The sequence below is a fragment of the Lontra canadensis genome, unplaced genomic scaffold (genome assembly GCF_010015895.1).
Source record: "Lontra canadensis isolate GAN:19392208 unplaced genomic scaffold, GSC_riverotter_1.0 scaffold89, whole genome shotgun sequence".
NCBI lineage: Eukaryota > Metazoa > Chordata > Mammalia > Carnivora > Mustelidae > Lontra > Lontra canadensis.
This window is the reverse complement of record NW_022631083.1, coordinates 3,752,123-3,764,174: the sequence shown is the minus strand read 5'-3', so window position 1 is coordinate 3,764,174 and position 12,052 is coordinate 3,752,123. Positions and strand designations below refer to the sequence as shown.

The 12,052-nt window shown below is 39.8% G+C and overlaps 1 protein-coding gene across 2 annotated transcripts in view; it reads right to left on the bottom strand.

Annotated features, from left to right (window-relative positions):
- TARS3 (threonyl-tRNA synthetase 3) overlaps window positions 1-12,052 on the bottom strand; it is a 59,343-nt gene that overhangs the window by 27,713 nt on the left and 19,578 nt on the right. For both annotated transcript variants that reach the window (XM_032835978.1, XM_032835980.1), the window contains 4 exons: window positions 11,890-11,954; window positions 7,603-7,681; window positions 6,788-6,934; window positions 5,860-5,958 (listed from right to left, as the gene is read on the bottom strand). In XM_032835978.1, coding sequence (XP_032691869.1) covers window positions 5,860-5,958; window positions 6,788-6,934; window positions 7,603-7,681; window positions 11,890-11,954 — 390 coding nt within the window. The remainder of the gene's footprint in view (window positions 1-5,859; window positions 5,959-6,787; window positions 6,935-7,602; window positions 7,682-11,889; window positions 11,955-12,052) is intronic.

Genomic DNA, 12,052 nt, shown 5'->3' with positions numbered 1-12,052 from the left:
TTTTTTTTTTTTGAAAGAGAGAGAGAGAGACAACAAGCAGGGAGAGGGAGAGAGAGAACCTTAAGCAGGTTCCAAACCCAGTGCAGAGCCTGATGTGGGGTTCAGTCTCTACAATCCTCAGATCATGACCTGAGCCAAAATCAAGAGTTGGATGCTTAGCTGACTGAGCCACACAGATATTTCCACTCAAAAGATTGTCTAGGGATAAACTGATGAAAGATGTGCAAGACCTCTAAAATAGAAGTTATAAAATACTGCTGAGGGAAAAGAAAACTAAATGAACTGACAAAATTTCCATGTCCAGAGATTGGAAAACTCAATGTGGTCAAGGTGTTAATTATCTGCAAATTAATCTATAGAATGAATGTAATTCCAATCAAAATCCCAGCAGTTATTTTTTTAGGAAATGAAAAGGATGATATAAAATTCATATGGAAGCACAAAGAATCTAGAATAGCCAAAATGATCCTGAATAAGAATAAAATTTAAAAATTTAATTGAACTACTGATATTAAGACAATATATACTTACAGTAAGTTATGGTAGTCAAAGCAATGTGGTGGTAATGCAAGGACAGACAACAAAGGGACCAAAAGAACAGAGTGAATATCTAGAAATATATAATGGTTTAGGACAAAAGATTCTACTGCAATAATAAATGGTACTGAAGCCACTGGATAAACCTGTAAATAAAAATCAACCTTGACCCCCCTTCCCCAAGACCTAAAAATGAATTCAAGCTAGACCATAGCCTTGACTCTAAAACAAATACAATCAAGCTTCTAGAATAGAAAAAAGAAGACTATTTTCATGACTCTGAAATCGGCAAAGATTCCTTAAAGAGGGCATGAAAAGCCCTAACCAGAAAAGAAAAGAATAATATACCAGACTTTGTTAAACATGAGAACTGTTGGCTAAAAGACATCATTAAGAAAGTGAATCCATAAGTCACAGCTTGAAAAAACACACTCACAGTATACATATTCAGCAAATGACGCATATCAGAATAAAGAAAGAGCCCCTAAAAATCAATAATAAAAGGACAACTCAGTTTTTTAGGATGGGAAAAGACTTAAACAGGAACTTCACGAAAGAGGATATCCAAATGACCAACAAACATATGGAAAGGCTGTCATATCATTACTCATCAGGGAAATGCAGAATAATACCATGGTACCTCCCCAAACGACAAACTGATAAATACCAAGTGTTGAGGAGCATGTAGAGCAACTGGAACGCTCATACATTTCTGGAAGGAACAGTATATGGGTCAACCACTAAAAACTATTCAATATTTTCTTAAATTAGTCATTACCATCCTATGACCTAGTAATTCCACTCCTGGTATATGCCCAGGAGAAGTGAGTACCTGTGCCCACTAAAAGACAGGTACAAAAATGTTGGTAACAGCTTCATGTACAATAGCTCCAAAGTGGAAACAACGTAAATGTGAATGTATGCCTATAGGAGAACAAATAAATACCCTGTTATATAGCCTCAAACAATAGAAAGAAAATTATACACAAAATTTGGTTGAATCTCAGACATTAAGTGGAACAAAAGAAGCCAGAAACACAATAGCTAATATTGTATGAAGTTTACGACAAGGCACAACTGATCTACAGTTAAGAGAAATCAGCAAGATCATCTCAGGTGAGAAGAGGGGAGGCAGGTATTGATTGGGAAGATGCAAGAGGACTTTATGAAAGGATTGAACTGTCCTAGGGGCACCTGGGTGAAATCAACTCTTGATTTCAGTTCAGGTCATGATCTCAGGATTGTAGGATCAAGCCCTGTGCTGGGCTCCACACTGAGCTGGGAGTCTGCTGGTCCTTCTCCATGTGTTCCTCCCCTGCTCTCTCTGTGTCTCTCTTCCTCTCAAATAAATAAGTAAATAAAATATTTTTTTTTAAAAAAAGGATGGAACTGTTCTATGTCTTGATTTAGGGGTGATTGTATAGATGCACACATGTGTGAAAATTTCTTATGCTGTAAGCTTCATATTTATGCATTTTAACAAATGTAACTTGAACTCAACCAGCAATTCTGGCATCAGCCTCCACCTGAATGCAGTCATACAAGGAACTCAATGTAGAACCACCTTGATAAGCCTAACACTTAGATCATTAGAGATAATAATTAAAAAAAAAAATGGGGACGCCTGGGTGGCTCAGTTGGTTAAGTGTCTGCCTTCAGCTCAGGTCATGATCCTAGGGTCCTGGGATTAAGTCCCATATCAGGCTCCCTGCTCCTTGGGAATCCTCCCTCTCCCTCCCACACTCTCCCTGCTAGTGTTCCCTCTCTCATTGTGTCTCTCTCTGTCAAATAAATAAATAAAATCTTTAAAGAAAAGAAAGGAAAGGAAAGGAAAAGGCCAAGGCCATTTTAAGCAACTAAGCTTTAGGACATTCTTTATGCTTTAATAGACAACCAGAACAGAATTTGCACCAGATGTGGGTGCTGCTATAATAGAAACCTAAAATATGCAGCCTTGACTTTGAAGCCAGATGGTGGGCGGGAGCTGGAAGGCTAGAGACTCTCTGTGAGGACTTGGAAGGACAGTGAGGAAAATACATTGGAGGATGAAGAAAAGGGACTCTTGTTATGTGGTGCCAGAAAACGGGTAACACTTTCACCTGAGTCATGAAAAACAGAAATACTACCCAAAGAATTCATGGACTATAGCTAGGATGTGTCTAGGCAGAAAGAAGAAAGGGACAACTGACTTCTTATGGCTGCCTATGACAAAATATAAGAGAGACGTAAACTAAATAGGGTACTATTACGATTTTGAGAGAGAGTATCAAAAATGCCAGGACCTGTTGGATTAAAAAATGAAACTATTGCATCCTTAGACTCTCCAGCAAAAGACTCACAAGGTAAGAAAGGCTTGTCACCACCAATAAAGCAGGGCCTAGGGTAAAGCTCTTGAGGGTATGGCTATGTGTCACTTGTGAAGACCTCAGAATGATCCATGTGACAGCTGGTAAGTCTTCTGAGAGTCTTAAGACTGTGCTTGGTAGACTCTGTCTCCTAGACAGTAAGACTTTTAATTTTTTTTTTTAATTTTAAGATTTGTTTTGAGAGAGAGAGTGCATATGAGCTGAAGGCAAAGGGAGAGAGAATCCAAAGCAGACTCTGCACTGACACCAGAGCCCACACTGGGCTCTCTGCTCAGCGGGGAGTCTGCATCCCTCTTTTTCTCTGCCTGCCTCTCTGCCTATGGGTTATCTCTGTCTGTCAAATAAATAAATAAAATCTTTAAAAAAAAAAAAAAAGAATCTTAAGTGTACTGTCTCACATCAACCTCACAGGCAGGCTTAGGTAGAGAACGATCTGGCTCATGAAGAGACACGAGTGTGATTTTCACCTAAGTGTTGACTATAATTGTATATAAGAGATCTCATGAAGCTTTTAAAGGAATTGTACTGGCATAGACTAAAAAGGACAGAGATAGCACACAATGAGATGAGGACTTGGAACCCCTAAATGCCTACCAAAAGAAACAGATTGAGAATACTGAGAAAGCTACACAGAGGTCTACATGGGCTATTTCTCATGGTAAAGGAAGGATGATGCAAAGGTCAGAACCACAACCCATGCAGAGACAAAAGTCCTAACCAAAGTGCATTTTCTGACCAGGGAGAAAGAACGAGTACATTGTCAGGATTTCTGCAGATTGGTGACTACTACTCTTCCCCAACCCTTTTTGAATGGCAGTATGTACTGCATCCTGTTTGTCTGTCATTATTTTGTAATGTGGGCGGGGGGGGGGTGGCCCACAGATAATTTTTCCCTTTAGTTCACAGATCTCACAATGAGCAGGACTGCACTTGGTGATCTGTACTTTGCTCCTGAGGAGCCTCATCTGCACCTAGACCTGATTCAGATGACATATTATTAGATGTTGGGCCAACACAGTAATTGGATGAGATCTGGAACAGTTTGCTACCCAGTAGAACACATTTGAAGAACAGAATTGACTCTCCTCCAGGCTTTCAGAGCTGAAGAGACCAGACTGTCAGGTCTGGAGACCACAGGGTCATGCCCTAGAAATATGGATGAAGAAGAGATAGACCGTGTCTTGTCAAAATGAAAGCCCAGCCCTAACTCAGCTCAATCTTTAACTGGATCAAGCAATTAGCCTTCAGTCTTGGCAGGAGGTAAATGCTCTCGTGGGAGATGACATTATCTACAGCCTTTGAAGTTCTTTTTATATACAGTATTTGGATATAATAAAAAATTACTAAATATGGGAAAAGGCAAGACCATATAGGAAAAACAGGTAAAGTTCCTGAATATTTTTGTTTTGTTTGCATATAAAGGCCAATTTCTTCAGACAAAGGTATCTGGAAATTCCGAGTCCTCTGCCTCATCTGTGTCTGCCAAAAATTCTTGCTCCAAAATTCAGGAACCCACTCTTTCCCACAAGTGCCCTTACCTTAGCATAAGAGACAACTGGGGTTGTGAATTTAAATGACTTTACAATTCTGCAGCCCGTACAATCAGGCCTCGGGTCTAATCATCAGCCATGTGTGTCTTGAATCTATAAAGATAAGAGATTCCTTTCAGGCCACCATAGAGGTTTTCTGGTTATTCTCCACACACTCAGCCCCTAACCTCGAGAGTTCAAGGTGCCAGGGACTGTGTTGATTCTCCACAAAGACAGCCCATCTGAAATAGCAGTTGTGATGGCCATCACCACCTGCTCAAATCCCGGATAATCTTCAGTAATTCTTCAAGGCCCTCTGGCCTACCATGGCTTCACCCTGGCCAATCCCTACTGGAAGGTATGTAGCCCAGGTTATAGAGTCCATAGAACTTAGCCTCCAGGGACACGGCACGAGAAGAGAAGGAAGAGAAACGAGACTGGTGAGGTAGACAGAGAATAACCAGCTCACGCCACTAACCTTTTCTCAGGAAGTTACTGAAGAAAGTGCTTCCCCAGATGAGAGGGATAAGGAAGGAAGAGGAAGATGTGGGATGAGGAAAGAGGAGAATGAACATAGCAGAGACGTGAGGGGAGTCGCGAGACTGATGAAGAAAGCAAGTCCTAAAATGTCAGTTGGCAAGAATTCCTGTAGCAAGTTAATTCTAGAACAAGAGGACCACATTTTGAAAATTACTGAGACATTACCTGGATCATCAGAAAACACTTGTAAGGAGTTTTGCAGTTTTGAGGAAAAGTTTGAGGATGAATTAGTGATAAGAACTAAGTTAGTGATATAAAACTGAGTAAGTGAAAATTTTAGATAATTATTAATTATGGGAAAGACAAAAACACATGGAAAAAAGGAAACATAATCCTAATAGTCTACATGGATCGCCTCTGAACAGAATCTATAGTTCAAATGATATAAACTGAAGACTTTCTAATCTATAAACTTTATTACATGAAGGTATTTTACACAGTTGTCTTTACTCTTGGCTCTGGATGGAGATGCCAAGTCACCTGGGAGTCACACCATGGACAATGGAGAGGGACCATGGACCATATTTTGAGAAGCAACCCTTCATCATTTAGCATTGTGTACCAGTTAGACACTTCCTCCTTTCCTCTCCTTCACAGGCGTTCCATGCTTAGCCTAATAATGCTTATCTCTGTATTGTTCATGTTCTAGAAACTTCGTGGATGGGAGGTGCTCTTATTGAAATCCCAAGAATGCATTTTATCCAGGGAATATAGAATTTATCTCAATTTTTTCTGAGGCTCAACCCAGTATTTCTCTTCTAGGTTCAAAACTCTTATTAATATTACCAAACTAAAGCTAATGAAAATGCTTGGCCATCTTACTATGAAAGAAAATAGTAAAATGTAAAATGGGGCTGGATAAGAAAAACATTTTAAAGTTAACTTACTCGTATGAAATCCATAAGTGTATTATAAATGAAGGCTCCTCTGGGAAGAAAAAAGCAGCTTCCAGGACTCAAATCATGGAAAAAGAACAGTTCTTGTTCCTAGATTAAAACAATAAATGCATCTCAAATCTCACTGCCATTGATCAATATTCACTATACGTATGTGACATGCTAGGAATGACTCAGTTAAAATTTCCATCTTCTAATGACTGACTTCCCGAAGCCCCCTCAATACTTACCTCTATGTACTAGCGCATATAAAATCACAATTTGTATTTATGGTTAGTTAGCTTTTCACCTTTTATTTACTGCTGATTTCTGACTGGGCACCTGGGAACGTGGACCTCGTGGGCAGAGAACGTGGCACAGAGTTCAGAAAAGATCACCTCAGCAGGTGGGCTCTACCTGGTGGGGATCATCATCATGGCTGTCACCATTGAACACCTGCCCCATGCTGCCACTGCCATCCAGTGTCTGTCCTTGCATCAGCCCTGCAAGGGCTTCCGAGGAAGAGACGGGCACAGGGAGTCCCGGAAGCAAATACCCAAGCCCCCACATAACATAGCTCCTAAATGGCCTGATGGAGACTGAAACCCAGGTCTGCCTGCTCTCAAATCTCCTCTTCTTTCTGACCTGTTCCCCAAATACAAAATATGTTATCAAGGACATACAACTTTTTAAAAACACTATTTTTGTTTCATGGTAAGAATGAGAGAAGGGTGTAATTTCTAAATTTAACAGAAGACAAGGGAAGGCAAGAGGTGAGAAGACATTTGGGAAATTAGCACACAAGAATCCAACAGCAAACTCAACTCAAAGTGCTAGCAAAAACAGAAGACTGGACAAGAGAAGAAGAGACACCGAACAACTTAATCAGAGGCCAACAAAGAAAATCCCCATCCTGCTGGTGACCAGAACACGCAGGTACCTTTCCAATCTTCCTGTGATCTCGGTTCTTGGCTTCCTCTTGGAACTTTTCCCAGGTCTTCATCATCTTGTTATCAGGGAATGAGATCCCGTAGATCCTCTGCAGTGTTTCCATTTTGGGATTTCCCTCCCAATATGTTGAGGAATTCTATGCATCCAACAGGATTTAGGTAAGCACACCAAACATTTGGTGATAAATAAACCTGCTTTTAAACATGTGCATAATTTTCTGTGATATCATCAAGGTAGCTTTACTTAAAGATGACTTTTATTACCCCTGGAAAGACTTTGAAATGGAGTCTAATTAAACCTGTCCAGCCCAAATCCATCAGAAAATGATTGAGTCCGCTGTGGATTGTGGGAATGGGAAGTGTGGGAGAAGGGGAAGACAGGCAAGGCCAAGAGTAATTGCACCACTGAAGAGAGGAGCAGCAGAGGAAGGGAGACGTGATGATCCAGTCAAGTGTTTTTGTTCACTTACGGTGATTTGAGAAAACAATATCTTCACATCTATAAATCTATGTATCTTAACTATCTTATGTCTATATATCTTAACTATCTATATGCAGAACAATAACTTAACATACCATACGAAAAAGAAAGGCAAAATAAGGTTAGATAATAAAAAGTTAACAGCTACTTGTAAGGTACTAATTATCAAAAATGTAAAAAATTATAGTATTTTTAGAAGCTTATGTAAAAATTAAATAATGAAGTATTTTACAATACAGCAATGTTCAGATTATAAAAGATATGATTGAAATTCCTCATTATCCGGGTCATCTTAAGTTTGCTGTGTTAAACAAAAATCCTTACCTTGAAAATTTTTATGGTTTTAATTTTTCCAGTGTGTCTTACATGGGGGCCTTTGCAGAGGTCAATTAGTGGACCGCACCTATAATGAAATATTTCAGACATGCCCAGGTAACAGTTTCAGCTTTACGGATCATTCATTACAAACTGTGTTTTCATGTTTAAAGTGAACAATCTCACTTATTTATACATCTTCGGTCAATTTTTAATTTGGGGACAACTTAAAATAAAATTAATTTTTAATTTAGGATAAAGAGGCAATTTATCTAGCCTTAGATCCCAGTATTCCCTTCTCTGCTCAAATGCAAAAGTTACAGGGCTCCTAGGTGGCTTAGTTGGTTAAGCAACTGCCTTCGTCTCAGGTCATGATCCCGGAATCCAGCTATGGAGTCCTGCATCTGGCTCCCAGCTCCATGGGGAGTCTGCTTCTCCCTCTGACCTTCTCCCCTCTCATGCTCTCTCTCACTGTCTATCTCTCAAATAAGTAAATACAATTTTTTTTAAAAATTCAAAAGTTACATAATCTTCTGAAAGTAACTGTACATAAAGACCCGACTTTTCAATGTCATATCCCAAGGCTCTTAAAAACCTTCCACTTTCATAAAATCAAAAAGTCATTCCCCTGCTCTACACTAACTTTCAAAACCAAAATTACCTGCAATTTATACAAAATGCACTAACTTGATAACTCACTCTAAAAATAAACTTCACCAAACCCACAGAAGGTAGCCCAACAAGAGTGAACCATGATGCAGACTCTGGGCTCTCTGTGACTGTGACGTGTCCATCACATGAAGGTCCATCACTTGTAACTAATGTGTCAGTTTGTGGGGGGTGTTGAGAGTGGGTGAGGCTGTGCATGTGTGAGGGAGGGGTACAGGAGAAATTGCTGTGCCTTCTCCATTTTGCTGTAGACCTAAACCTGTTCTTAAAAATCAGGTCTGGGGCGCCTGGGTGGCTCAGTCGATGAAGCCTCTGCCTTCCGCTCAGGTCATGATCCGAGAGTCCTGGGATTGAGCCCTGCATCAGGCTCCCTGCTCAGCGGGGAGTCTGCTTTTCCCTCCCTCCCTCCTTCTGCTCCTCTCCCCTGCATGTGTGTGCACTCTCTCTCCGTCTCTCTCAAATAAATAAATAAAACCTTTTAAAAAAAATCAGAACTTTCTTACACTGTTGGTGGGAATGCAAGTTGGTACAGCCACTTTGGAAAACAGTGTGGAAATTTCTTAAGAAATTAAAAATAGAGCTTCCCTATGATCCTGAATGGCACTACTGGGTATTTACCCCAAAGATACAGATGTAGTGAAAAGAAGGGCCATTTGTACCCCAATGTTCATAGCAGCAATGGCCATAGTCGCCAAACAGTTGGAAAGAACCAAGATGCCCTTCAACGGACGAATGAATAAAGAAGATATGGTCCATATATACAATGGAGTATTATGCCTCCATCAGAAAGGATGAATACCCAACTTTTGTATCAACATGGACGGGACTGGAAGAGATTATGCTGAGTGAAATAAGTCAAGCAGAGAGAGTCTGCTATCATATGGTTTCACTTACTTGTGGAGCATAAGGAATAACATGGAGGACATGGGGAGATGGAGAGGAGAAGGGAGTTGGGGGAAATTAGAGGGGGAGACAAACCATGAGAGACTGTGGACTCTGAAAAACAATCTGAGGGTTTTGGGGGAGGTGGGGGTTGGGTGAGCCTGGTGGTGGGTATTAAGGAGGGCACGTATTCCATGGAGCACTGGGTGTGGGGTATAAACAGTGAATTTTGGAACACTGAAAAAAAATTAAATTAACTTAAATTTTAAAAAAAGAAAATTTGAGGAAATATATAAAAGAAAAAAAATCAGGGCTGTTTAAAAGTAAATAAATTTCAAGAGTGTCCTATTTGTTTTTAGGCCCTCTGACATTATGACAAAATGCTTACTTGTCTTTTGGTTTACTAAAACAGAACACTGACTAACAGTGCAACTCTCGGGCCAAAGTTTAAAAGTGGTGTCAGAGATGACACCACTATTAAAACAAGGTGGTGGGTATTAGGGAGGGCAAGTATTGCATTAAGTACTGGATGTGGTGCAAAAACAATGAATACTGTTAAGCTGAAAAGAAATTAAAAACACACACACACAAAACAAAAACAATAACAAAAAAAAAAAAAAAAACAACCCACTTGGTGGCGCTCCTGGGTAGCTCAGTTGGTTAATTGTCCTACTCCTGATTTTGGCTCGGGTCATGATCTCAGGGCCAAGCGATCAAGCCCCGCATCATGTGCTGGGCATGGAACCTACTTAAGATTCTCTCTCTCCCTCTGTCCCCTCCTCACTGGCGGCGTATGCCCTCTCTTTCTCTCTTTCAAAAACAAAACACAACAAACAAAAAAACAAAAGGCGCCTAATACTGTTGCTGGGAATTCACTCGTACCTCTAACAAACAAGGACCCCCAAACCTTAATAAGCAGACTTTTTTCCCAAGAACAGAAACATTTAAAATACAAATGACACAGTATTTATACATCTGTGTAACAGTCAGAGGGGAGGTCCTTAAAAATCAATTAATTTAAGGAAAATTTAATAAAGAAAGTGAGTTGTTCCTTAACTACTGTAACCAATTTAAATATTTTTAAAATTCACTGCTTAAAAGGTTAAAAATAACAATGAATACATAGAGGGACTGGCTTATTCACCAAAATGAAATAAGCTTTAAAGATGAAAATATCATTTCTTTGAATGACCAGGCTGTATTGTTCTCTGCCCAAAATGGAAGTAGTAAACCAACACTCAGAGGAATGGAAGGAATTCCTAATTAGCACGAAAGACTTCAATACTCTAAATAACCCTATAGAAAGAAAAGCAATTCATTTTCCAAAAATTAAACTGGCAGAATAAGAAGTGCCAGTGTTGACCTAAGTAAGGCTCAAAGAAATAACCAAAAAGCCTCAAGTATTAGAAGCCAGAATTTTAAAACAGCATATCCTTTCTATTTCTTTGTGTATCTTTAAGCTTTTAAATGCATATTCTAACATTAATTTGAAATACAGGTAATGAATAATAAAACCTTATCAGGTCATTGGAGAATGAAAAAAATAAGGCAAGCAGGTATCTATCCTGTTTCAATGTCAAAGGACAATGAGTTCATATTATAATGCAAGAAATGCCCTGTGCATAGCTTTGCTTAGAGGCGAGATGACTTGACTTACAGCACAATTAATCCCCAGAACCATAAACACTTGACTGTGGGAAGTAAATGCCCTTAGGAGGATAGCTGTGATTTCAATTACATAGACATCAGATCTTCTTATTTTTTTTTTATAAACATTTTTTAATTTATTTTCAGCATAACAGTATTCATTGTTTTTGTAGCACACCCAGTGCTCCACGCAATCCGTGCCCTCCCTAATACCCACCACCTGGTTCCCCCAACCTCCCACCCCCCCACCTCTTCAAACCCTTCAGATTGTTTTTCAGAGTCCATAGTCTCTCATTGTTCACCTCCCCTTCCAATTTCCCCCAACTCCCTTCCCCTCACTCCCCATGTCCTCCATGCTATTTGTTATCCTCCACAAATAAGTGAAACCATATGATAATGACATCAGATCTTCTAAGATGGGACCGTGAAGGTCACAGAAGCAGCCAGCCTGCCCCAGAGCACACAGACATGGAGGATAGCAAGTACCTGTCAGGTAGCTTTAAAAAAATGCATGAATAAAAAAGGGGCTCAGAGGTTAAAGGAACAGAACTAAGTCATGTGGTACCGACTTCACTTGCCTCTTCCTACTATTTGATTTGCCTTTGGTTCCCAAAACACATTGTCTTTCATTATGTTTCATCACGAACATCCAGCTAATGCATGAAAGTTAATGCTCTTGGACTCCAGGAAACAGGGAGTGTGGTGAGAGGCAGAAAAATCACTGTGGAATAAAGATGGCCTCAACAACTCTCACTGCCACATTAATAAGAATATGGGAGGACAAAACAAAACTCCCTTCCTTAACAGTCCCCACTAAAATGTAAGGCACTGGGCAAACACAGTCTCACCCATGGGGGGAAAGGTGCCATCACCTCTAATGTCCAGGAAACAAAAATTCAGGGTTTAGCAACAGCCTGATAAATACAAACGAAGAGGGAGTAATTTCCCTTTGCGGATAACATTTTGGAGTCCCAAACCCAAGTAGTACATCAACCACGAGAATTTACAAATACACCATCCACCCGAAGACCAACTGCTTCTACTTCTCACACCTTCAAGCTTACCACGAGCAATGCTTAAAATTGACACACACTTTACCTGTAAACTGTCGTAGTTGGCGTGTTCACTTTCTCATTTAGGATGCGGCACTTAAATTTATTGTACTACAAAGAAAAACATATTTGCATATTATTATGTAAAATATTTAAGTGGAAAGAAAAACTTTAACTTTCTTCAACAGACACTGAATGGCTGTCTACTG